The sequence below is a fragment of the Triturus cristatus genome, chromosome 11 (genome assembly GCF_964204655.1).
Source record: "Triturus cristatus chromosome 11, aTriCri1.1, whole genome shotgun sequence".
NCBI classification, from domain to species: Eukaryota; Metazoa; Chordata; class Amphibia; order Caudata; family Salamandridae; genus Triturus; species Triturus cristatus.
The window spans coordinates 135,538,890-135,566,145 of NC_140594.1; the positions used below are offsets into that span (position 1 = coordinate 135,538,890).

Genomic DNA, 27,256 nt, shown 5'->3' on the forward strand with positions numbered 1-27,256 from the left:
TTTGTTGGACATGTTTCTTTGATGATGATCCCCGGTGAATATAATCATTCATGCTTTAAAGAATTTTTCAGAAACCCTAATGTTTCTAGCCAAACATGATTAAGAGAAAACTGAAGGTAAAAATTAGGATCTTACTCTATTTTCTAAACGTATTTGCAGAAAGGTTCTGGTCTGCTCAAGAGAAACAGAGAGTCTAGATTTAAAAATATGTTTCTTGTCGATGAGCAGCAGCTATGGCTCACAGACAAACTAACTACCTAAACTGCTCTGTGCTAGGGGACCAAAGGAGAAGGCCACTGGGGATTAGTTATAGCAACCTTCTTCGGAAAACTCTGGTCTCTTGGTATTTGGAGGACCTGAAATAGTTCTCCCTTTTCAGCTAATCACCACAACACATCCGAAGCCAGCGTTAGTACAACAAGGCATAATTAGGGGTGGCGGCCGCCCGTGGTGGGCCCCGCCACTCATTTTTGGGGGCCAGTGTATATTTTTCAAGATCAGACTTCAACCCAAAGCAAGGGAGACAAAGGAAGCGAATGGAGGAGAAAGAAAGAAACACAGTATCAGAAGGTGGAATTATGGGCAAAAAGGAACCATCAAGAATGAAATGAAGGGACAGGGAGTGTAGATTTATGGAAGAAAGAGACATTAGGAGGAAACACGACAAGGCATACTTGGTATTCGGGAACCCTGGCATTCAGAAGTTCCAGTGGAGAGCTCCAAGCTTCTCGCACTGTTTCATTTTTAACGAATAAAGCACTGCTGTGGTACAGCTAATCCTACAGCTTGGACATGTGCATGAACTCAGTCCAGCTGCATTTATAATCCTACCATTGAAATCCTTAGATGATTCGTCTGATGAGGAGTGAAGGAACTTACGTGGTCTGGTAGGTAAGTAGTCATCTGTGGAGAGTTCAGTTCTAATTGCCTCTTATAGTGTGTGTGTGCGAGCAGGGGTGTGTGTGTGCGAGCAGGGGTGTGTGTGTGTGTGTGTGTGTGTGTGTGTGTGTGTGTGTGTGTGTGTGTGTGTGCGAGCAGGGGTGTGTGTGTGCGAGCAGGGGTGTGTGTGTGCGAGCAGGTGTGTGTGTGTGTGTGTGTGTGTGTGTGTGTCTGTGTGTGTCTGTGTGTGTGTGTGTGTGTGTGTGTGTGTGTGTGTGTGTGTGTGTGTGTGTGTGATTACAAGAGAATATACTGCCTTATCCATATAAGGTTGTCAAAGACATCAACTATCACTGGCATGCTTGTAAAACTGTAATTTACGTTTCATCTCCAAATTAGACTTTGGTAACACTGTATTGGTAGGTGTACCTTGATAAGTTACTACACCCCTTAAAAGGTGCTACACTCTGCAGCCAGGCTTGCCTATGAGGCAAAGAAAGACTGCCACATAATTACTGGGCTACAGGAATTGCATTAGCTTCCAGGTCACAGCTAATGTGTTCTTCTAATTCTGGGACAGATATACTATTTACTAGTCGCAAAATATTGGTCGCAAATTGCAGCCTTAAGAACTGGCCTGTGTACTAATAAGTCAATTCTTAAAATTCTAAATTGTAGTGTGAGGTGATGTGACCTACCTTGTGAATATATATGAGGTAGGTTGCAAATTGTAACTCACTACGATTGGCAGCCATCACAGTGATGGTGGCCTGCTGGGGCCAGTAGACCGCCGTGTCTGTCACTGCATGTCAACAAAGAAAACTTTTTTTTTAAATGCAGCCAGTTTTCTTCAAAGGAAACTGGGCTACATTTTTTTTTTAAAGTTTACTTTTTTTTGTTTGTTTGACAGTTTGGAGTGGGCCTGTGGACCACTGCCTACTCCTAATTCTTTTTGTGACAAACGTAAAGGGGAAAGGGTCACAAAGGAACCCATCCCTTTTGTGCATGCGTTATCACCCCAACATGGGTTATGAAACTTTTCGATAGTTTTCAACGGTTTATGAATGCCATTGATACATATGAATAAGAATTGTTATCCGGAAGGGATACCTACAACACGCCCTTCTAAATAGGAATTCCATGACCATCTCTAATCCTATTTTAGGAATCATTAAAAAGTTACCAACTCTTAAAATGTGTTTAGTTCCTTTCAGAAAGCAGTTTTTCAGTTGCAAACCCCAAACTGAAGCATTTTTAACTGAAAAACTGCTTAGTACATCTGGCCTTCTGTTGTTTATCTGACAAAGTCATTTGCAGTAACTTCCGGCCAGTAGCGGCTGCTACAGGGCTCAGACAGGGACTGGGAGCCTGTGCATGTTCGCCGCTCAGGCTTTGCAATACAGCCGGGTGGAGAAAATGCGGAGTGCGCGTGACTGTTTGGCCGGCCCAAGACGGCCAGCCAAACCGTCATGAGCACATGGTGTTAATTATCATTTTAATTTTCCTGGGGGGGCGACGCTCCTACTCCTTTGCGAAGGAGCCGACGCTGCCATTGACCCTACCTAGCCGACCCACTCGACAGCGCTGGAAGTGAAAGAGGCTACCGAGGTAGAACTTTGCTTCTCCTGGAAGTACCTAACTTCAAATATGCAATTATACGGAGACAAACACATACACTGGCAGCAGCTTCACATTAAGATACGTGTCCTCCCAAGATGAGAAAACGAACTCCACACGGCACATTTAGGAAACACATACAACACACCTCTTTGGGCAATATCTCACAGAAAACCTCGAATGACATTAACTTGAAGGACCAATGCTTTTTGAACAGTTATAATAATCCTAATACACTTAATCCACTGCCTGTTGCGCTTTAAAAAATTTTAGTTGCTGAGGTATAAACATTCTGCTCTACGTGAAGCTCCCGATCACCACTTCTGGTCAAGGTGGGCTATAAAATTCACTCAAATAAGTTGATACATGTAGGAATAGAAAAGAAGTATGCAATGTTGCTTCAATAGCCACTGAGAAGGGAATGAGATGCTGATAGTCTGGGCAGGATTCTGCTGATCAGTCAGAGGGCGTTAGGGATCTGATCGATGATACAAAAATAGATGTGTTTTAATTCCTATTTGACCTAAAATTGGGTTGAGTCTAATCTAAGATGGAGGGGAGTGATCATTGTAAAGTCTTGGGCTGCATGCAGACAACCCTTAATCAAATTTCTTTGTATCTGTGCCTCGCTTCTCCAATCTACCAAAATTGAGTGCACCTGGAAAGTATAGCCTCAGTGTTGCAAGAGTAAGCAGACTTTTATAATGGTATAGTTTTATTGTAGTCGAGGACAACAACTTGCTCGACCCTTCCCAGTCCGGACTCCGAGCCAACCACAGCACCGAGACCGCCCTCATCGCAGCCACAGACGACATCAGAACCCTGATAGACAACGGGGAAACAGCCGCCCTCATCCTCCTGGACCTCTCTGCAGCCTTTGACACTGTATGCCACCGCACCCTAATACACCGCCTCAGCAACACTGGAATCCAAGGGAAGGCCCTGGAATGGATCACCTCGTTCCTCTCCGGAAGAACCCAAAGAGTCCGCCTCCCCCCCTTCCAGTCCGCGGCCACCGAGATCATCTGTGGCGTACCTCAAGGATCATCACTCAGTCCAACACTCTTCAATATCTACATGAGCCCCCTCGCCACCATCGCACGAAAACACAACATCAACATCATCTCCTACGCCGATGACACCCAGCTGATACTCTCCCTCACCAAGGACCCAGCCACCGCCAAAACCAACTTCCAGGAAGGAATGAAAGAGGTAGCAGACTGGATGAAGCACAGCCGTCTCAAACTCAACTCAGACAAGACGGAAGTCCTCATCCTCGGGCAATCCCCATCTGCCTGGGACGACTCATGGTGGCCCTCGGTGCTGGGAACCGCACCAATACCCACGGACCACACATGCAACCTGGGTTTCATCCTGGACTCCTCCCTCACGATGACCAAACAAGTCAACGCCGTCTCATCCTCATGCTTCAACACCCTGCGAATGCTTCGAAAGATCTTCCGCTGGATCCCCACAGAAACCAGAAGAACAGTCACCCATGCCCTCGTCACCAACCGACTGGACTACGGGAACGCCCTATACGCAGGAACCACCGCCAAACTTCAGACTCGGCTCCAGCGCATACAAAACGCCGCCGCACGACTCATCCTCGACATCCCGCGTCACAGCCAGATATCCACCCACCTGAGAAACCTCCACTGGCTCCCCGTCAACAAAAGGATCATGTTCAGACTGCTCACCCACACACACAAAGCGCTCCACAACATGGGCCCCGACTACCTCAACAGCCGCCTCTCGTTCTACACCCCCACCCGCCAGCTTCGCTCCACCAGCCTCGCCCTCGCCATCGTCCCACGTATTCGCAGAACCACCTCCGATCATTCTCCTACCTGGCAGCCAAGACCTGGATCTCCCTCCCCACTCACCTACGACTGACCCAGGACCATCTCAGCTTCAGGAAGCACCTCAAGACCTGGCTCTTCGAGCTGTAGCAGCGCCCCCTCCCCTAGCGCCTTGGGACCCTCACGGGTGAGTAGCGCGCTCTATAAATGTGATTGATTGATAGTCGTTTTTGTGGACCTAAGATATATATGAAATTTACAGTAGTTAAAATATGTTTGAATGCTTGGGGCTGCATGTCATATGAGATATATTTATTATCACTTTTAATCTAATTATTATAGTTATCTGGGCATTTCTCCTTTTTAATCTATCTTTTAATCTATTTATCATAATTATCTGTGAACATCTCCTTTTTAAAGCAAATTATTGTATATGCAGTGCACATCAGGTATGATATGTATTATATGCCTGTTGCTATTGCACTATGGTCTATTTAATGAAACTAATAAAAATGACTTAAAGCTAAAAAAAAGACACTAGAATGAGCAAACCCTCTAAGAACTGGACATTCACCTGGAGTTTCTGGGCAACACCAGCAGCCCTGCCAGGTGCCTTGCCTGGTTGGAAGTAGCACATGCTCTGCCCAGAATAGATGGCAGAGGCGAGAGTGGTGAGCATGAGTGGCAGCCGGAGTGGAGGGAAGCCGGCCTGATCCCCCCTGTCCCCGCCTGACCTCCCGCTGTCTCGGTCTCACTCGCCTTGAAAGCTGGATTTGAAAAAGCTGGCTAATTCTTCAATCATCCCCCTTAGAGAGCAGCTGCTGGCACTCTTTGCTGGAGGCACGGGGTGGCTTTGTGGTGGGGGCGGCTGGGTGCTGCTGGGGATGAAAGTCTCCACCCTAGCATCACCCGGGGTGTTTAGCACCCAGGGTCCAAGGACTCGATGCGCACTGGTGGGCCTTTACACATGGAAGTGTAAGGTGGGCCTTCGCGCCCCCTGGGCATCGTTTGAGGCATCTGCCTGTACACCCTGCTCTGCCCTTCGTTCTTGTGTGAATTTTGGGTCGAGTTGGTAAGTATGGGGTGAGTGCTGAGACACACATGTATGATCTCATTGTACTTCAGTTTAACTGGTTGGGGAACAGAGACTAAGGAAGGTGGGGGGGACTTGCATTACAAAAAGGGCCACTAGAATTATGTGATGGTGCGGCCACAGCGTTTTCCACATATTTATGAATTTGCTGCAGTTGCCACGTAATATACCATTGTCTGCACGATTTGCTGATTTTCCCAAAAATATGTTTCTAGCTCAAACAGATGTCATAATAAGTTACAAAAATTGCTGCCCCAGCTGTTGCCACGCAGTGACGGGACCTTATCGGTGCAGCGGCAGATCACCCTTCAGGTTCTGATTAATGAGTTCATGTGATATTAATATTTGCCCATACAGTGTTAACCATGTTATAAAGAAAAGTCAAAACAGTGGGGTAATACTGCCACAAAGTGTGCCACATTACGCCATATATTTTGCCTTTTTTCTAGCTGCATAATTTAGTCAACCCAGTCACATGATTTGGTTTTCCCTTGCCGCATAATTCCAGCGGCCCTCATTAAACATCTCCCCTTATGTTTTATCACACAGCCTTTTGTATCATATAATGGGGTGTGTAGACAGTAGACACGTGTAGACAGCACCCGCCTGCATCATTTAGTGGGTTGTAGGCAATGAATGTGTAACACGGATCATTATTCCTGGATATTTCACTATATCACCACCGCATCTCTTGCTATTCTTGGTGATATGTTTACCTGTGTTCCCTCCCTGTTGTTCCTTCCTCTCTCCTCTTTTCTTTTAGGTCTCCTGAACATGGACTAGTATTGATGGGGAAGTTGTTCTTTCATCCTCCACTGAGTCTTCACATACAGAAGAGAGGAGATGTGGTCCAGTGCAGGGGTGTCTAACAAAGAACCAGGAGGGCCAGATCCAGGCCAGATTTTGAGGATATTCACATTTGATAAACTGAGGTACAATGAATCAAAATGGAGGTCATTTATATGGATAGTGGTTTTCCAGAACATCTGGTGCGGATCCAGCCTTCCTGGATCTACCCATGGTCTAGGGATCGCAAAAATCAGACCCTCGAGCCCTTTGTTTACACTTTGGCCACCCCTTGACCAAACAACGTGTTTGTGGAGTAATTTCTTTGGTTACCATGGGAGACAAACCATGGATTGTGTTTGCCTCATATTTTGGGTGGGCTGGGAGTGGGGGAAGGGACCTCTAAATGTAATATCGTCTGTTGCTGCGTCAAAGGGAGGAGACTTCTTCACTTTTCCTTTTCATACTGATGGCGAGTGGCCTGGTCGGGGCCTGTTGGAATGATGCCTGTGAGCTCCACCCTCGCCCCTGGCATGCCCCTGTGCCATGCCCTCTATGAGGCTCATGAGAGGAGAGCCTCGCCCTGCTCTCGCTTTCTGCTGGCCACAGGGTACCTGTTCTTTATGTTAGTGCGGTCATGTCCAAGATGCTTTCAAATGAGTTAGCGTCAAGGGAACCTTATTATTATGGGTGGGCGACATATTCCGCTCCGCCGGCAGAGTTGGCGAAGTTTAGGTCTGGCCAAACTTCGCCAACAGCAGCATGGTGGAGTTTTTTCTCGCACGTGGCTCAGTAACAGTGAGTTCACGAGCGAGATTTGGCAGCCCCTAGTGCAATTTCCAGTCATTAGGAGGGCACCTGGTGAGATTTCTCCAGTGCGGGCAGTCGCGGGAGGTCATGACCATTTGTGGTCAGAAAGCTGCCTCTCGAGTAGAAAATCTACTTGGGTGGCAGCAAAATAAACTCGAGAAGCTGCACCGGCCAGCACACTGCGTGGTGCGCAGAACGGGCTCCCGGCGCTAAATCACAGTGCGACATGCCACTTTCGGCCCGTTAGTGGAATTCTGTGGAATCTGGGTTTTTTAACTCTAAGAGTTATGCCAAGGTCTACTTATTATCAAAGCCCACTGAAGGCCCCTGTGTGTCACTTCCTTTTCCGTTCTGTTTGAAACAGTGGGTTCTGGGTCGGGTCTGTTGCCAGGATTAACCCTCTCAGGATCAGCAGTGTTAGGGCTCGGGGGACCAGACGTCCCAGATCTCCCCAGACAGTCTTGTTGTTTAGAGACTGTCCCGGTGCCCCGACACTTTTAGTTTAAATAAAGACGTGTCCCGATATCTGAGAAAGGGTGGATGAGCGCGCGCATGAATTACTGCTCAGTGCATGCTCACGCTTTCTCTGGCCCTCTTCTCACACCAGGATCTGAAGTTGAATTCTTTACAGAATTGCCGTGTGCGTTACCTCGCCTCCTTCACAGAACAGCAGAATTTAAATATGTGTGAATCAATGTCACGTGAGCCCATCAGCCGAGGCCAAGCATGGCCTGCGTCTCATCACAGGGGGAGAGGAAGCTTTTTAATCTAGGTTTCAGGGGTTTGCACAAAACTCGGACAAGGGGCCCTGAATATATTTGGTTTTTATTTACTAGTGAAAACATATATTGAAGCTTATTCATTACTTGTCATCAATGTTTGCCTTCTGGTACTTGTAGTCTTGTACATTTATACAAACACAATTACAAGTCCCAGAATGCAAAGCAAGTGGACTATGCTTTTCATGTTTGACCTCAGACAACTTAAAATCTTCGCTCTTTCTTGAGCTGTCCATTTTTTGTGAAATAGAAGTCCACGGCGTCTGAAATGCTGGTCTTCTCTATGTGCAGTCTTCTTTTTAGGTTTCAGGGATGTGGCCGTGTAGACCTGCCTCTGTGTTGGTTGGTGCTGTATTGTAGGCCTTATGTGCCCATTGTAGGTGTTTGCGGTTAGTCCTACTTCTGTGTCTGTGGCCGTTCCTATTTTTGGTTCTGCAAATATGATCACCCTAATTAGGACACCACTACTAGATGGTTCCAAATTACAAGAAAATGGCTGAAAAACTACGTTTTGGTTAGGGGCAAAGGAGTGCGCCCATCTGCAGCATTCCATTTCACCTGGAGCACTAGATCGCCTTTCTGCTGGTCCATTATTCCAGACCCAGTATCTCCCCACCTCTCTGTGGCCTGGTAAGAATTAGACAAACTGGCGGCTGTTGGCCTTTCCCCTCCAGTTCTTCTGCTGTTGGTATTCCTTTTGGTTGGAGTCGGACCTCATCTTCGTCTTATCTTGTAGCTCCCGGTTCATTTTCCCAAACTGTCTGTAAGACCCCATACTAATGCATACTGGTTAGAGCGGTGGATCCTGAACCTTCCTAACCTGACAATAAGACCACATTCGAGTTTATCCAGGTTAGAGCGGCGGATCATGACCATTTCTAAATTGACGTAAGACCACATTTGAGTTTATACTGGTTAGAGTGGTGGATTCGGACACTTCCTAAACTGTCTATAAGACTACATACTGATTTATACTGGTTAGACCGGTGAATCCACCCTTTCCAAACTGTCTATAAGCCCACATTCGAGTTTATACTGGTTAGAGAGGTGGATCCTGAACCTTCCTAACCTGACGATAAGACCACATTCGAGTTTATCCAGGTTAGAGCGGCGGATCCTGACCATTTCTAAATTGACGTAAGACCACATTTGAGTTTATACTGGTTAGAGTGGTGGATTCTGACCCTTCCTAAACTGTCTATAAGACTACATACTGATTTATACTGGTTAGACTGGTGGATCCACCCTTTCCAAACTGTCTATAAGCCCACATTCGAGTTTATACTGGTTAGATAGGTGGATCGTGACCCTTTCCAAACTGTCTATAAGACCACATACTAGTTACTAGTTTATACGGGTTAGAGCGGTGGATCCTGACCCTCTTATCTCCAACCTATCCTGCAGTTTGAATCCTTATGTATTGGTTGAAACTAGTTAGCTCAGGGTTGTGCAGCCTGGGCATTGTGGATAAGACTCATGCTATATTTTCAGGATAGTTGCTTAAAATACATTTACATAAAATAAATCTAAATGGAACTCATTTACATATTTGGCGGTTATCCTGCATCTGGCACTGAGTTGTTAATGTTCATGCCTGTGATATTCAGCCTGTCCTGCGGTGAGCCTGTGAGCTTTCATCGTGTTTATAGACCACTGCGCATGTTTACGCTGCTTGTACTGGTTCGTATTAGCGAGGTCTGTCATCTCATTTTTGTTTTTCTGCTCATGTTAAAGCAGCAGGCATTTTAGAAAATAATCTCACAGTCTCCGCGTCCTATTTGTTTAGACCTACCAGGAAATGAATTTCAACAATTTTGCTACAAGCTTCGACTGTCTTCATCAAATATCCAAGGCGAAGTTCAACCAACTATCAATATCCCTACTGAAAATACTGTCAGAGATCCCGAGAAAACATCCCAGCATCCTTTTAGCTCACACTGGTCCCAAAAAACACCACCAAAAGCAAGAACATCGATAGCCTGAGGTCCACGCAACAGCTCTTCGGTCAGCGACATCACCCACAACACTTGTTAAATTTAAGGAGTGTGAAGGCATCTTGGCCTTGGCATTACATCATCTCATGCACAGGTCAAGTTGCCCTCAAATACGCCCCTGCGGGAACATCGAGTACAAAAATACTGATGACCAATCTATAGTGAAGGTAAGTAGAAAATGGTAGGTACACATTTCCTATTCTAGCGACTACATCTACATTCCTTTCAGCGATATAGCGTCAAGGTGCATACATGTGGAGGTAAGAGTAGTAAACCTATACGTACTCATATAAATCCACCATAACAATATTTTGGCAGTCGATATACTGGCTACGACATTTGGTGGAATAACACTTCAAGCTCTGTATTCGGGTGGATACCCCCTTGTCAAGGCCCTGTTCAAGCCCCTTTTCGTCTGAAAAAAAACTATGTTTTTTTACCCACAGGATGTTTCCTGTGACAACACAGTCTGCCAAAACCTTACATTCAATATATAGGCTCCAAGATATAGGCTTTCTGTTATCTCAACCTTACATAAATAACTCCCTGTAAAACGTATGTAATGCATTTAAGTCATTGCTCCAGTATAACTCACTTGACCCAAATGTTACGATTCAGTTAATTTACGCTTCTAATTCCAGTTCTTTTATTTTGGGGACGGAAAATGAATAGTGGGATTTTTTGCCCAGTGAACATCCTGTAGGAAGATATTTATGTGGAATGTATATTTTTGGGTCAATGTTATGAAATCTATTCCTTATCAAAAGAAGTTCCTTGCTGATGTTCATGATGTTGACGAGGGCTGTCTATCCCCAATACAGCTGGTATCTGCTCACTTGAAGCTCGCTACTCAGAATATGAGACGGTGCCTTGGAAGCATCAGACGAAGGCAAGGCATTCCCGCTAGGACTTCTAGACTGCGGTGTTAATTTAGACAATGTGAACCACAAGATTCTGCTTTGTCACCATAGAAGTGGCTGGACTCCTTCGCTCTTCATTCTCCTCTGGTTCAGATTCTGTAAACAATCTTGATAACTGATTTGGACCGCATCCAAGACTCCCATGCTAATGACACTCCACTCTGCCGAGGCACCACTGACTCGCAAGACCAGTTTGAGGCATCAGAAATCCATCAGTTCACCTTAACACGATGAGCAGTTTGGAGCTCCCAGAAGCCTAAAGGATTCCAAACTGAACAACTGTTCCCCCGTTGCCAACCGTACCATCACTTTCCATCCAAACTTCACCAATCATCTTAGACCTGTCACTCATCTCCAGCACCAGCCTCACTGGCTCAGAGACGCCTTTAAGAAATCTTCAGAGTGAGGCGGATTCTGGGATAAGTACACACCATCTTTCCCTCCATCTACTCTGGCGCTTTATCCCCCAAGGACCGAGCAGAAGTGGTGAAATTAACATCAACTCACCTCCTTGACTATGCAAATTGGCCATACTGTGAGCTACGACAAACTTCCTCGATTCACGTGGCCCGAAGCAGCACAGCAAGGCGGAAAGAAACCGCAGGACACTCCAATGGCTCCCAGTCAACACCGGGATCACCTTTGAGACCTTCTGCCTCACCAATAAATGTGACCACAGGAAAATCTCCCAAACACAACACTGTGACCCCCGGATACGCCATGCAATTAAATCACTCACCGACTCCTAGATCACCTCAGTTTCTGTATTTTGAAGTGAAGAAGACGTAATAACCAATGGAAACACGACTTACCACCTCACTTTAGGAACAACAACAAAAACTGAGTTGTGCACCCAGTCCACCTATCCAGGAAGTGTTCTTAGGCTTGGCATCTGAGGAAAGCATTAATTCATTTGCTTGCGGGATGTGTTTATTCATCCAAGTGCTGATTTATATTGGCAGGACTGGGAGGGGCAGTCATCCGCAGCGACACCCGAAGCGCCTGTTGAATATTTCCCTCCCTATGAAATGGCTTCTCTGGCTTATACTGACATATGCAGTGAGTTACTGAGTGACTGCCACTTGCTATCCCTGTGCTACTTACAAGCCCAGGCACTTGTTTTCAATGAATATGTCAACAGCAGCAAGAGATCTGTGACACAAGCATATGTGATCGGAAACATGCATGTTATGTTGCAATTGAACCTACTAGGCACAAACCCTCTCAGCTCCAGGACAGCTGGTACTTTCCCCGTACCGACCACTGCTTGCCTGCCGATGCTCTTGTATATTCGGTGCTGGCTGTACTAGGCAAAGCCTCTCAGCTCCAGGACGCCACACAGCTGGTACTTTCCCTGTACTGACCACTGTTTGCCTGCCGATGCTCTTGTATATTCGGTGCTGGCTGTACTAGGCACAGCCCCTCAGCTCCAGCATGCCATACCCCTGGTACATTCCCTGTACTGACCACTGTTTGCTTGCCGATGCTCTTGTATTAGTCGGTGCTGGCTGTACTAGGCAAAGCCTCTCAGCTCCAGGACGCCACACAGCTGGTACTTTTCCTGTACCGACCACTGTTTGCCTGCCGATGCTCTTGTATATTCAGTGCTGGCTGTACTAGGCAAAGCCTCTCAGCTCCAGCATGCCATACCGCTGGTACTTTCCCTGTACCGACCACTGTTTGCCTGCCTATGCTCTTCTATTAGTCGGTGCTGGCTGTACTAGGCATAGCTTCTCAGCTCCTGGAAGCCACACAGCTGGTACATTCCCTGTACTGACCATTGTTTGCCTGCCGATGCTCTTGTATATTCAGTGCTGGCTGTACTAGGCAAAGCCTATCAGCTCCAGGACGCCACACAGCTGGTACTTTTCCTGTACCGACCACTGTTTGCCTGCCGATGCTCTTGTATAGTTGATGCTGGCTGTACTAGGCAAAGCCCCTCAGCTCCAGGACGCCACACAGCTGGTGCTTTCCCTGTACTGATCGCAGTTTGCCTGCCGATGCTCTTGTATATTCAGTGCTGGCTGTGTACTAGGCACAGCCTCTCACCTCCAGCATGCCACACAGCTGGTACTTTCCCTGTACCGACCACTGTTTGCCTGCCGATGCTCTTGTATATTCAGTGCTGGCTGTACTAGGCATAGCCCCTCACCTCCAGCATGCCACACAGCTGGTACTTTCCCTGTACCGACCACTGTTTGCCTGCCGATGCTCTTGAATTGGCCGGTGCTGGCTCTGTACTTGTTTATAACACACCTGCTGCTGCATGCCTCGCATTAAGGCTCCCAGTTTTCAGTTTTTACTGATTTTTACACATAATTACAGACAGATGTTTGTATTCATTTTCACATATCGAAAAACCCACAGGTTTCCCATTAAGTGACTTTCAATGTTGTCAGCCATGACTGCCAGGCCAGTAGCTGTGCAGATTGAGAAGTAAGGGAGTTAAAAGAGGGCCAGAGTTTCCTAAAAAAGCTTAAAAACCTGCAGGTGTGCACGTGCTTATACCACAATACTAACATTTTCATGTGAGTGCATGGAAATATCATGTTTGAAAATCCATAGCCCTAAAACCCACCAGGTATCAGATATTTAGTGCACATTCATCAGCTAAACACATGCGGACATAAAGTAGCTGACGTTTCATTTTTTTTACACACAAATAAGCATGGATAAACGCAAATAAAACGAGGCAAACATAAATGTGCATCAATACAGACAGACGTGAAAAAAATAAACAGCATGAAACCGACAGGCCTGTTTTATAATAGCTCCAGCTTATCTCAGAGCTGCCACCAGGCGTGCCCTTACTCCTTGCATGTCTGTACCCTAAGTGTACTGGTGGGTGAAGGCCTGCGTACCTGTTTAGAATACAGGCCGGGCCCTCACTTCCAGCCTGACCTGCAGCTGGTACCAAGTCTGTGCCTTCTGTTTACAAGCCTATGCCCGGCAGGCTGCCTCACCTGCAGCTGGCACTGGGTCTGCATATACTGCTGGCACGCCTAGGCCCTGGTGGTTCTGGTTGTTTACATGCCTGAGAACTGGTTTACAATTCAGGTAAGAGATGTGGAGCAGCGGCCAGAGCGCCTGACTTCGGAGCATGGGGCTCACTTTTCAATCCCCGGCACTGGCGGCAGCTCAACATCATGTGACTCTGGGCAATAGCTCTCCCCCAGCACCCTGAAACCCTTAATGGGTGATATGTTCGCACTTTACAAATAGGAATTATCACTATCACATTCAGCGTGTCCTGCTGCTGGTGCTGGGTCTGCACGTACTGTCCTCAACCTCACAGACAGCTCGTTGGCTAGTCTGAAGTACCGACGGACAGAGCGGTGCCTCCATCTCCGAGCAGTCAGCCGGGTGAGGTGAGGCGTTCCCCCACGAAAGGCTGGGGAAGAAGATATTTATCTTGCATCCAAGTACGAGATTGCTCGTCTGGTAGGGTGGCTTTTGCCACTAACCTTATATGACTTTTATTGTATGTCTTTTGCTTCTCACACTTCACTAGCAATATATTTTTCCTGCAGTAGCATCTTAAATTATATCTATCTTGTTTTTGGTCCTGAAGAAAGCCGGGTCAGGTGACCATTCCGGCTGAAACATGTCGACCATACCATAATTGAGCCAGGAATTAGTCTATTTTGTTAAAGACTATAGGCTTTTTAAGATATGAAACTTGGTTAATCTTCAATAAACATATTTTTTGCCCAAGTATTCATTTTTAATTTCACATTTACACCGGAGCACTGCACATCACGTGAGTCCCTAGGTCTTGGGTGCTAACCCTGGCAGGAGTACTTCCTTCTGGGAATCAGTGGCCTGTGCACTTAGCAGAGCCTTTTGTGGCCCGCGATTGTGGGCGCAGACAGTGATTCCCCAGAGTTCCAGATGACGATGCTCCGCCAGTAAGGGTGGGCTGATGGACTCTTAACTCCTGTTGGGTGTTGTCCCGACCACCCGAGGGATCCCTTGCCCTTTTTCACAGCAGTCATTGGTTCACTATTCCTTTTCCTATGGACTTGGCACCTTCTGATAGTTTTTTGTAGTACTTTGAAGGGATTGGAGGTGTAATAGTCCTTAAACTAATTGTCCCTTTCTTGACCCCTTGATAAAGTGAGTTGTTTGGCAGCGGCCAGAGCGCCTGACTTCGGAGCATGGGGCTCACTTTTCAATCCCCGGCACTGGCGGCAGCTCAACATCATGTGACTCTGGGCAATAGCTCTCCCCCAGCACCCTGAAACCCTTAATGGGTGATATGTTCGCACTTTACAAATAGGAATTATCACTATCACATTCAGCGTGTCCTGCTGCTGGCGCTGGGTCTGCACGTACTGTACCATTGTTGCTCTGGCAGGTTGCAGGCCTGTGCACTGGTTTGCAATACAGGGAACCCCCTCACCTTTAGTGAGAAATGGATCTGTATGTATTGCTGGCACACCGAGACCCTGTTTTCCTAATACTTCACTCTAATCTAGGTAAGGGCATCACATCCAGCACGCCCTGCAGCTGTCACAGCGCCTGTACATGATGTGTACACGCCTACGCCCTGGCTGTGCGGGTATGCACTGGTACAGGCCCCTGACCAAAAGCTAGCATGAGGTCTGAGAACACTGTCTGCAGCCTAAGCCCCGGGTGTATCAGTAGGCTCTGGAAGGTACACAGGCAAGGGGACTGCCCTCCAGCAAAGTCAAGGAGCTGGCACTGCGCATGTACATGTGGTATGCATTCCTGGGCGCTGGAAGGTACTAGTTTACAACCCTGGAACGTCCTCATCCCCAGCTTGTCCTGCAGCTGGCACTGCGCCTGTACATGTTGAAACGCCTAGGCGCTGGGAGGTACTGGTTTCAAAACCGGGTGGGCCTCACCTGCAGCTGGCACTGCGCCTGCACATGCTGTTTGCACGCCTAGGCGCTGGAGGGTAGTGGTTTAAAACCCAGGGTGGGCCTCACCTCCAGCTTGTCCTGCAGCTCCCTCTGGTTCTGCTCGTACTGCCGGCTCATGTCCTGGTTTCTCTCCAGCAGGGCCTTCCCCAGGCGGGCGGCCAGGATCAGGTCCTTCTCCTTCTGCCAGTAGACGGAGAGCAGCTCGGGGTCGGGCCCGCCCTGGGGGGCGCAGTGCTCGGGCTGCAGTCCGGGGAGCTCGGAGGCCAGCAAGACCAGCTCCTCGAGCTCCAGCTCGCCGAGCCCTGGCCGGGGGGGCCGCCCGCCGCCTTCTTCTTCCTCCATGCGGGCGCTGTCCGCCTCGGCCGGTGCTGAAGTCAGGCCCGCCAGTCCCAGGAGGCGCACGGACATACCCCGGAGGGGGGCGGCCTGCGGGTCCGCTCCGAGCCGAGCGATGCCTCCAGAGCATGGGGGAGCCCCGTCGGCCCTCCCGCGACCCCTCCCCGCCGGCCCAGGACGCTGTCCCTGCGAGGATCTCGGGCCCTCTCCGGAGCTGGAAGTGCGTCTCTCCCGGCTGCCGAAGCTGTTCCCTACTGCGCTTCCTCGGTCACCGACCCCCCTCTTCGACTCCTTGAGCACCTGCGGTAGGCCCTGAACCCGCCTCACTAGGGTCCTGACCCTGCTTGTCCACCTGTTCCTCTCCTCCCCGGCCTACCGACCCTCTTCCTCGCCCCCTTGATTTCCTTCTCGGGTTCTCGACCCTCCTTCCCTGGTACCTCACCCTGCCCTCCTGTTTCCTTCTTCACCCGGCTTACCGACCCTCTCCTCGTCCACTGGATCTATTTGTCGGTTTCTTGACCTGCCTCCCCGGTTCTTGACCTCCCAACCTCTCTGCCAGGGAATTCTTATTTCCCTTCAGAGGTTCCGGACAGCCTCCGGTGTTTCACGCCCCTTCGTTAGTGCCCGACAGTCCGAATACCCGACCCCCCTCTCTGGGTTCCTGATCCTTCTCCGGTTCCTAACCCCTTCTGGTTCCTACCTGGATTCTTGATCACACTAGGTGGGAACCAGCCCTCCGCCTTAGCGCCTCATTGCCCTCCCCTGAGTTATGACACTGTCCACAGGTTCTTGAGCACCTCCCTGGAATCTTGAATCCCGTGTCTTGATGCTGCCCCCCTTCTCTAGGCCCCTAACACTTCCCTGGGTCTCTGATCTTCCTCCCAGGCCCCGTTCTTAACCCCTCCCTCCACCTCAGGCTCCTGGCCAACTTCTCTAGGCCTTTCGATTGCTTCTTTTTTCGGCTTTTCGACCCTTCTTCCTTAGTTCTTGGTTTTTGTTCTCAAGGTCCTTATCTGCTTTGCCTGGCCCCGCCCCGCCCTAACCCTTCCCGGCGTGCCTGAACCCTTCCCCACTCTGACCCCGTCCCCAACTTTCTGTTCTCTTCCCACTCAGGGGTCTGTCTGGTCTCCTCCTGGAGTTCTTGACCCGACCCCCTTCGCTGAACTCCACCCGTGTTTCTTGCCCCCTTCTAGTGCTTGAACCCACACCCCAGGCCCGACTGCCACTTTCCCCTAAGTTGCCAATCACTTCCTGGGTCCCCTACTCTCCTCCCAGATCACCCTACACCCCCAGTGACCCCTGCCTTCCAAAATCCCTTTCCGATTACCAAGGGTGCTGGTTCACCATTCCTGGTTCTCGATAACTCCCTGTGTGCCACTGACCCCCCTCCTGCACCCTACCACTCACATTTTCTCTCGCCCCTGCAGGCAGGTGCCCCCCACTTAAGGTTCCTGAGGCCCAACCTCAATTCTCTCCCCTTCCACGGGGCCTGATTTCTCCCAGTGCGTGCCTGGGGGTCCCTCCAACCCGGATATCTCTACCCTGGAGCCAGGTTCCCTTCTGATGATGTTCCGCTAGCGCCTCCCGCCTCTCCTGGGGTACCTGCTTCGTCTGCACGGATTCCAGATCCCCTCCTCGGGTGGCCACACACCCCTTACCCCCTCCCCTTCCCCCGTCCCCAACCCCTGGACTGGACACCCCTCTCCTTGCCCTGTGCTCGGATCTCCTTCCTCCGGCTCCCGCTGCCGGCCACTTGCCGCTGACTCCCTCTGGGCTCCTGCCCCCGGTTCCCGGGGCTGCTGCTCCGGATCTACCCGGCCTGGGGTTGGTGGTGTTCAGCGGGCTGCGCGGTGAGCTCTCCCTGCCCTGCGGCGCCCGGCTCCCGGCTCCCCATCTCTCCTAGCTCAGGCGGCGCAGAGACGTCTGACAGCGGCAGGCAGAGGCAGGCCCGGCCCCCTCCCCAGGCCGCCCCCACGAGTGACGCCAGGCAGCACCTGTTCTTCCGGGCGCCGCCATTCGCCGGCTCCGCTGTCTGCAGTGCCCGCCCCTTCCCTTCCCTTCCTCCTGCACGATCCATCACCTTCACTGGCTGCCACCAGACCTCCGCACCCTCCAGCAGAGCACCGGCATCTTAACCTTCTCTGGCTGTCACCAGATCCCCGGGATCTGTCCGCTCTCCCCACTTCTTCCCTTCCTCCACCATATATCCGCACTCCACCCTCCACCAGACCCCGCTGCCTTCTACCAACAGACCAGACCATTTCCCGTCTGCTACCAGATCCCTCCTTTCTCATAACAAGACCCCCCTCTTGACATTATTGCGTGACTGCCACTAGATCCCCAGGATCTATCACAAGATCCCCGCCTTTCTTCCTTTACTCCACCATATATCTGCACACTACCCTCCAACAGATCCAGCGGCCCTCTACCACCAGCACCAGATCCCCAGGATCTATCACAAGATCCCCACCGTTCTTCCTTTCCTCCACCATATCTCTGCACACTACCCTCCAACAGATCCTGCGGCCCTCTACCACCAGCACCAGATCCCCAGGATCTATCACAAGATCCCCACCGTTCTTCCTTTCCTCCACCATATCTCTGCACACTACCCTCCAACAGATCCTGCGGCCCTCTACCACCAGCACCAGATCCCCAGTATCTATCACAAGATCCCTTCCCTTCTTCCTTTCCTCCCCATGATCTCTGCGCACTTCCCTCCACCATACCCCGTCATCCTCTACCAACAGACCTTTCCCGTCTGCCACCAGATCCCTCCGTTCCCGTGAAAAGATCCTCTTCTTAACCTTCCCTGGCTGCCACAAGGGTCCCAACATGCAGCACAAGCCCCCTCCCCTCCAATCATCATACATACCCTTTCTTCCTTCCACCAGATCCCACCACCTTCCATCAACAGCTCAGCAGCTTCATCTTCCCTGGCAGCCAGGCACCCCCACACCTGCTGTCACTGGATTCCGTCCTTAGCCAACGCCCCATGGCACAAGATCTCAATCCTGTCCGTAGATTTCCTCCATAAACATCCTGTGCTGAAAACTAGATCTTCCCCCTATGACCAGATCCCCTCTAACCTTCCATATGTGCTACTAAATCTGCAAACAACATCTCCAGATATATTTCTTAATCAATTGTTTTTGCTACATGATCCCAAGAGAAGACTTGCTCAACCCAACATTCTCCAAAAAGATCCCATCTTACAGCCAACCCCCCCACCGCTTGAGATGTTCGAGCCTTCCTATAATAAAATACCCCGCACCCCACCTCCTACACCCCTTAAAGTAAAACCGGGTGCATGGATCTCCTGTCCTGGAGGGTGCTCTGGTGAAACTAAATGGCCCATTCTAGGGGTCAGGAGCACTGCAAAGCACCCTTCTTGTCTAGAGGACCCATTGCTACTGTGGCTGCCCTTACCCATGGAGACTGTCTTGGCAAACTGTTCCATCTGAAGAAGGCGCTGTGTCTTCAAATGTGACTTTAGGCGCCGCAGGTATATAGCAGATCTTCATGCTGAACTGCGTTCCAGTAAGCATAGTGCCGATATCGCCCCCCTCCACCTAGCAGTAATTAGTCGCGCCACAAAATATTCAGTCCACACACATTTTGTTGGAAAACAGTTTGCTGCAGGTTTAATTCATGCAAGGAGTATGCCAATGTAGGCGCTGTATGTCTTCCAATGTGCCTTTAGGCGCCACAGGTCTAGAGCAGATCTTCATAGTGAACTGCGTTCCAGTAAGCAATTCTGCTGTGCCCAATTTATTGTCAAACTTTATTTGAGAAACAATGGCATGCTTGCCTTCTCTCAATGATGCAAGGCACAGGTAAACAAGCGGCCATTTTGAGGCATTATGTTTTAAAGTACAGTTTGGCGTGCGTGGTTTTCCCCTAGCAGGGAACAGGGGGGCCAGAATGGAATAAAAGCTAGACAGCCCCCTGCCTCCAGAAGTTAGGTCAGGAAAGAGTGGAGACTCTGGCCTTGCAGAAAAAATATACATATTTCTGTCTGAAAATAACTGGAGGGCTGACTTCATGTGCTCATGAACAGGCTGCTATTGAAGTGGAGAAGATGTGAGCATCTCTGCCTGGAAGTAAGAATGTGCCGTGGGAAAGAGATGTGCATCTTGGCAAAGGGGATCCATATCTGAGGAGATGCAGAAACTGTAGAATTGTCGATCTGCAGAGGTTGGTTACAAAGTTAGAGATGAATTGAACATTGATGTGAGCTGTGACTGAGCTCTCCCAGGAAATCCAAATAAGCAGGTTCAGCCCGGGAATGGAATTGCCTCTTACTAATCACCACTTATAAGTTTAAGGCTACTCCTATGACAAACAAAACACAAACAGAGAGCACAAATAATCAAAACCAAGATCTTGGACTGAGCTCCCACAAAATCTGTAGAAAGTTGGATTGTTCCAAGGGGCAAATTGTCCCACCACTGTGTAAAAACTAGACCCGAGGCAGCCACACCGTTTCTCTAAGACCGTCTCATCTGCCCGCTAGTAGCGCAGAGTCGATACAGAAGCGACTCCAGACAGTGTGCCAAGGGTTAGTAGTACCAGCAGAGCACTTGGATCAAGAAAGCACTCAGTGAAACTCACACACCAATTTAGTACAATAAAAAGTTTTTTTAGGATTGATCCAAGTCCAAAACGACCAAAATTGAATCAGTCAGAGCCAAGATATATTATTTCGAAGTGGCAGCTCCATTCAGATGTCTTCTCATTCTGCATGGACAGTCGATGAAAGTTCCTGAGCATTACTCACAAGCGGCACTGAAGGCTACTTCCTGCTCCAGTAATACTAGACAACGAAACAATGGTTCTATCGGATCAACTATCCCAAATGAATCAATTGTAGGAGTCCAAGGTCAAAAATCCTCCCAAAATCCCACACAGCTGGGTTTACGTTCTACAGGTCTACATAGACAACAGAAGCCAATTTCTATAGAGAAACAAAAAATATTGTCTCAATGTAATTATTTGCACTATAGAAACAACATAGCTCTAAAACACTATATATATTGGTAGTACCTTAGAAAATGTGTCAAAGTATGTTGATCACTTTTTGAGAGACTATGTTTCCGCCTTACCTTCTCATGTCAAAGACACTAAAGATTTTCTCTGTAAGCTTAGTGATACAACTTGGACCAACACTGACCTTATGATAACTTTGATGTCAACTCGTTGTACACTATAATTGATCATGAACAGGGCATAAAAGCGTGTTTTCATTTTTTAAAGAATAGATCTATGAAATATTTAGAACACACAAAAATGATTACTGAAATGATGAGAAAATGTCTGGAAAGAAATATTTTTATGTTCAATGGTACCATTTTTAGACAAACGCGAGGTACCGCGATGGGTACTTGTTTTGCCCCAAGTTTCGCCAATCTGTTTCTTGGCAAATGGGAAGAGGACATTCGATCTGACGCCAACTTCACTTCGGAATTTGCCAAAGTTAAAGTATGGCTTAGATACATCGACAACCTTTTTATAATTTGGTCAGGTACTGAAGAAACAGCTACTCAGTTTGTAGAGAAACTTAACTGCAATAATTACAACATACGCCTGACATTAAATATGAGTCGTCATCAAATTGAATTTCTTGACCCAATGATAACAGCACTCTAAATACTAGTCTCTTTCGAAAAACCACTGCTGGTAATACTCTTCTTCACGCCCTCAGCAGTCACCCTGATAATCTAAAATGGAGCATTCCATACGGCGAACTGCTGAGAGCGAGAAGAAACTGTAGTACTGAGACAGCATTTACGACCGAAAAAAACATCATGATTGAAAGATTTCTTAATAGAGGTTACCCCATGTGGGTGCTTAACAAAGCACTGAATAAAATCAATATGATCGACAGGTCATCCACATTGGCAACAAGAGAAGACAATTTTACTGATGAGGATCCCTCAAGTCAGGAACCTAGACTCATTTTGACTTTTAATGACAGCTCCAGACAGATACAAAAAATCCTAGCTGACAAATGGGATATTCTCACAAGTGATCCTATTATAGGACAAAATATGAAAAAGAGACCTAGTATAACATACCGAAAAAGCCGAAGCTTTAGAGACATACTTGTGCATAATGATATAACACAAGTACTATCTAGAGGAGAACATAACCTAAAAGGTTTCTTTCCCTGTGGCCATTGCAGAGCATGTCACAATAGTCATATGGTACAAGAATTTAGTGTACCTGGCCAAGACAGACCTAAACGCATCAATCAGTTTCTCACTTGTAGCACTCCTTTTAGCATATATGTCTTAGAATGCCCATGCAAACTTAGATATGTGGGGAGTACTACATTTATGGCAAAAAAATGTATACAAGAACATTTACGGGCCATAAATAAAAAAGATTTCCATTACCCCATAGCCCGGCATTTCCAGGAATTTCACCTGTCTAATAGTTCTTTACTTAACTATTTCATCATAGAACAGGTACATAACAATGCTAGAGGAGGCAATAGAGTGCTCAAATTGCAGAAACAAGAATCAAGATGGATATTGGAACTTGAAACTAAATACCCAGGGGGTCATAATCTTGATGAAGAATTGAGTACCCACTTGTATGAAGACTAACATCTCTTCCAGACTAATATGATTAATCCTCTCTGATTTCTCTATTCATTTAACAATGTCTCTATTATTGTAAATATATAATAGAACTTTAAGAGAACATTTTAATCATTTGCATAAGTATTTTTTCTCTCTTTTATTTTTTATCACAGGAAGAAAGGAAGGGATTCCCGGTATCCTAGGATGGCTATTCCGATATGGGTCCCTACCCTTTTCTTCCCCTTTTGGGTCTACACTTTTGTAAGATAAGATATATTTTTTACTCTTTTCACTCATTTTCATCCACCATTTGTTATATTGAAACCATGTCAAACTGAAACATCTTGGATGTAATGTACCTGCATTTGTTGTGCATCGGATTATTAATATCTCAGATACGAATTCATTACCACTATGGTATATAAATTAAGTGTGTCAATGTACTATATATATATTTGTACTAATTGTTTACCTATGTTGATACATTATCTATTAGATATGTATTTAATACTGAGATTTAATGTAATTATGGTCGTTTTATAATTTTGGATATGTATATAATTTAGAGTATAATAGAGAATATTTTGACCTTGGATCTGAACTTTGAAACCAGATACTTATTGAAATGATTTGATATTGAATTCAATAGGGTTAACCACTATGGTGCTTCACATTACATGTATCAACTTATTACACCACTATTAGGTGCATAAATTTGTATCATCGGTTTTATGTTGACATACCACCACAATTAGGTATATATCAGATCAGGTTAACACAATGTGTGTATATCGTCACTAGAATATTGAAATCTGTGATGAGTAATAATCTCTATTTCTTTTTACATTATTAACTTGTAAATCCAAAACATACATTCAGTTGAGAAGAATTATAAAGAGAAATCATAATCATGACCATATGTATTTTTACACTTCCAATATGGCCGCTATGTTTGACATAATGTACCAGCATTCTCGCTGAAAGTAGCCTTCTTTCATTTCAACTACCAGGCTACTTATGGTTTCAAAACTTTATTGTACACTGTGTGAGCAAGACAGCTTTGCTGTCGAAACGTGTAACCGATTAAACTGAATCTTGGCGTTATCTCCTGAGAGTGCGTTTTCTCTGTTTACAAGTTGGGATTATTACGGCCGGAGGCTTCGCCGGCATCACGCACCAACTGTCTATGGGCCTGGGTTTCCAGTAAGAAGCAAATTTTGGAGAAAAAAAAAAATATATAAATATATATACAAGTACCTAGCGCATTCTTCCACTTCCTGGCAGGCGAGGAGGAAAGCACACGGACACCAGTCATGCTTCACGAAGATTTATTCAGAAGTCAGCATCGGCATGACAAGTCATTACGCGTTTCGGCCACCAGGTGGCCTTGATCATATATATATATATCCACACCGTCACAGTTTAATGAGCGCGCTCTCAGAAAATCGCAGAACTCAGGAAGAATGGTCAATCCACCATTTATTGCACAACGCGTTTCGGTTCAAAGAACCTTGATCACGTGAAATTTTCACCCAATCACACAACAACTTATTCTGTAATACAAATAGTAAAGAAGGACCCACCATACTTTCTTGTCGGACATCTTGGAATGGCCAAAAGCAAACATAATTCATGGCATGTATAATATAAACTTGCATGTGCAAACTGCTTTCTTATGTACATTGCTTTCGTGAATATGTATTAAAGAATAAGTTGTCTCGTGATTGGGTGAAAATTTCACGTGATCAAGGTTCTCTGAACCGAAACGCGTTGTGGAATAAATGGTGGATTTACCATTCTTTCTGAGTTCTGCGATTTTCTGAGAGCGCGCTCATTAAACTGTGATGGTGTGGATATGGTGTGCCGGTGTGCTCCGCCGGCGTGCGCGCCTCCCTCCGATGGGCCCAGACAGTTCGGAAGGAGCATCTCAGGGGATATATACATATATATAGATATATATATATATCCAAACAACAGGTTGCCCAATATGGAGATGCCACACAACAGGAGCTTTAATAAGCCTTTAATCAAGGAACAGCAGTGTAGCAGAGAAACAGAGTCCCCCTCAATCGTGAAAGCCCAACGCGTTTCGAGCACTCCCTGTGCTCTTGTTCACGAGCTGCGAATTAATGAGCAGAGTGGCAATCTTAGAAGGCCATATGCATGATACAAAGTCCTGCCCATATGGGCAATGCACACCGGCATTATGGATCTTGTGGTTCCTCTGAAAGTGAAATCCCAAGTGGGTGCCGTTAAGCGTAAAGTGACTCAAAGTGTTCCCCCAGTGGGTTGAGTGGGGGCCAAGTCTCACGCCGTACTGCTTAGTGTCAGTCCCAAAACACGGCACTTCCGTTCCGCTGTATTTGGAGGTTTTCCGAACACTGGTTCCGTATAGATGACGGCAGGGCATCTCCGCGACCTGGGCCAGGCCGCCATAACATCCAAACAGGTTGTGCAATATGGAGATGCCACACAACGGGAGCTTTAATAAGCCTTTAATCAAGGAATGGCAGTGTAGCAGACATACAGAGTCCCCCTCAACATCTAAGTGGGGACAGCTGGACTCTGACCAATGAGAGAGCTGGTAAAATCTCAAAAGGAGGTGTGGGTGTTACCTTTGTGTCATCAGCGGCATCTGAGGAAGGGTAATGAGCCGAAATGCATTATGCCGGAGGCGTCTGATTTGCTGGAGGTGTTCAATAAAAGGATTTCCTTTCCCCGCTGTGTCCTCTGGTTGCTTTAATGGAGCGATCGTTGGTGTGATGTTTGACGCGCCTGTCAGGAACGCGTTTGGAGGACCCATCCTGAATCGTTCTGGACTTTTTCTGGCAATGTGGCATATTTTCTGTATTGAGCAGCCCAGAACCGCCTTGAGATCAGGCCAAGCAAGCGGCCTCTGCCAGGAGCAGTCCGTGACTTCACGGGGTTTGCTGTCATTGTACGAGCATTCCGGGCCCCGGCTGAGTGTTGTGATGGGGGCCGGACGGAGGGCACTTGAGTAGATCCAGGACACCCCCCGACTCAGGTGCACCAGTGATACAACGAAAGCACCCCTTTTACACGGTATGTCGGCACTTATTTAAGAACATTAGTCCCCATAGAAGTACTCACCCGGTAAGTGGCATGCTGGGAGCTGTAGTCCAGGACTCGATACTGCAGCAGAGACTTTCAACATCTAAGTGGGGACAGCTGGACTTTGACCAATGAGAGAGCTGGTAAAATCTCAAGAGGAGGTGTGGGTGTTACCTTTGTGTCATCAGCGGCATCTGAGGAAGGCTAATGAGCCGAAATGCATTATGCCAGAGGTGTCTGATTTGCTGGAGTTGTTCAATAAAAGGATTTCCTTTCCCCGCTGTGGCCTCTGGTTGCTTTAAGGAGCGATCGTTGGGTTGATTGATATATATATATATATATATATATATATATATATCTCCAAACAATAGGTTGCCCATTATGGAGATGCCACACAGCGGGAGCTTTAAAAAGCCTTTAATCAAGAAACAGCAGTGTAGCAGAGAAACAGAGTCCCCCTCAATCGTGAAAGCCGAAAGCGTTTCGAGCACTCCCTGTGCTCTTGTTCACGGGCTGCGAGTTAATGGGCAGAGCGGCAATCTCAGAAGGCCATATGCATGATACAAAGTCCCGCCCATATGGGCGTATGCACACCGGCATTATGGATCTTGTGGTTCCTCTGAAAGTGAAATCCCAAGTGGGTGCCGTTAAGTGTAAAGTGACTCAAAGTGTTCCAGTGGGTTGAGTGGGCGCCAAGTCTCACATCGTACTGCTTAGTGTCAGTCCCAAAACACGGCACTTCCGTTCCGCTGTATTTGGAGGTTTTCCAAACACCGGTTCCGAATAGATGACCGCTGGGCATATCCGCGACATGGGCTAGGCCGCCATAACATCCAAACAACAGGTTTCCCAATATGGAGATGCCACACAACGGGAGCTTTAATAAGCCTTTAATCAAGGAACAGCAGTGTAGCAGAGAAACAGAGTCCCCCTCAATCGTGAAAGCCCAACGTGTTCCGAGCACTCCCTGTGCTCTTGTTCACGGGCTGCGAGTTAATGAGCAGAGTGGCAATCTCAGAGGGACATATGCTTCTTGGTTATCTATCTATCTATCTATCTATCTATCTATCTATCTATCTATCTATGTGTGTTTGTATATCTATCTATATATATATATCAATATATATATATATCTTTATATATATCTATATCTGCAAAATATTTGGAGTCCACAGTATGCTGTTTCTTAATTGCACCAGCGTTGGATTGATGTTTTTGGGATACGCCGTCCCCCTGTGGAACGCCGTCGCAAGCGGCAGAGAAGAGGCGAAGGCTTTGTTGGCCCATGTGCTGCTCAGCCTATCGGTGTGAGATATATATTATCTACTGGCGGTCGCCAGTAGATAGTTATAGTTAGGACCGTGTTTCCATAGGAAATCTGAAAATTCTATTTTGAATAACTTTGGCGCCGGTTGACGAATCCTCGCGAAATTTTCAAAACTAATATATATATATATATATATATTTATATATATATATATATATATATATATATATATATATATATTCAAAAAATCAGCATCGCTTCTTCTGGGGTGATGGGACCCGTGAAGGGTGGCATACACGCCGGCGAAGCTCACCGGCAAATTCAATGTCCCAAAATCCAAGTAGTGCAGTATGCTCTCAGTAATAAAGGCACGGCAACTCCGTAGTGCAGGTCCAAATATTTATTACACAACGCGTTTCGGCAAGAGC

General features: G+C 47.3%; 1 protein-coding gene across 2 annotated transcripts in view; it reads right to left on the bottom strand.

The window, feature by feature from the left end:
- Positions 1-16,938, bottom strand: part of BICDL1 (BICD family like cargo adaptor 1) — a 337,524-nt gene extending 320,586 nt beyond the window's left edge. The window contains exon 1 of one of the 2 annotated variants that reach the window (XR_014970393.1): positions 15,633-16,938. Coding sequence is in view for 1 of the 2 variants with exons in the window: in XM_085633220.1 (XP_085489346.1) it covers positions 15,633-15,974 (342 nt within the window). In the remaining variant the exon portion in view is untranslated. The remainder of the gene's footprint in view (positions 1-15,632) is intronic. The other variant, XM_085633220.1, reaches the window with a different exon arrangement.
- Positions 16,939-27,256: the final 10,318 nt, after the last annotated feature.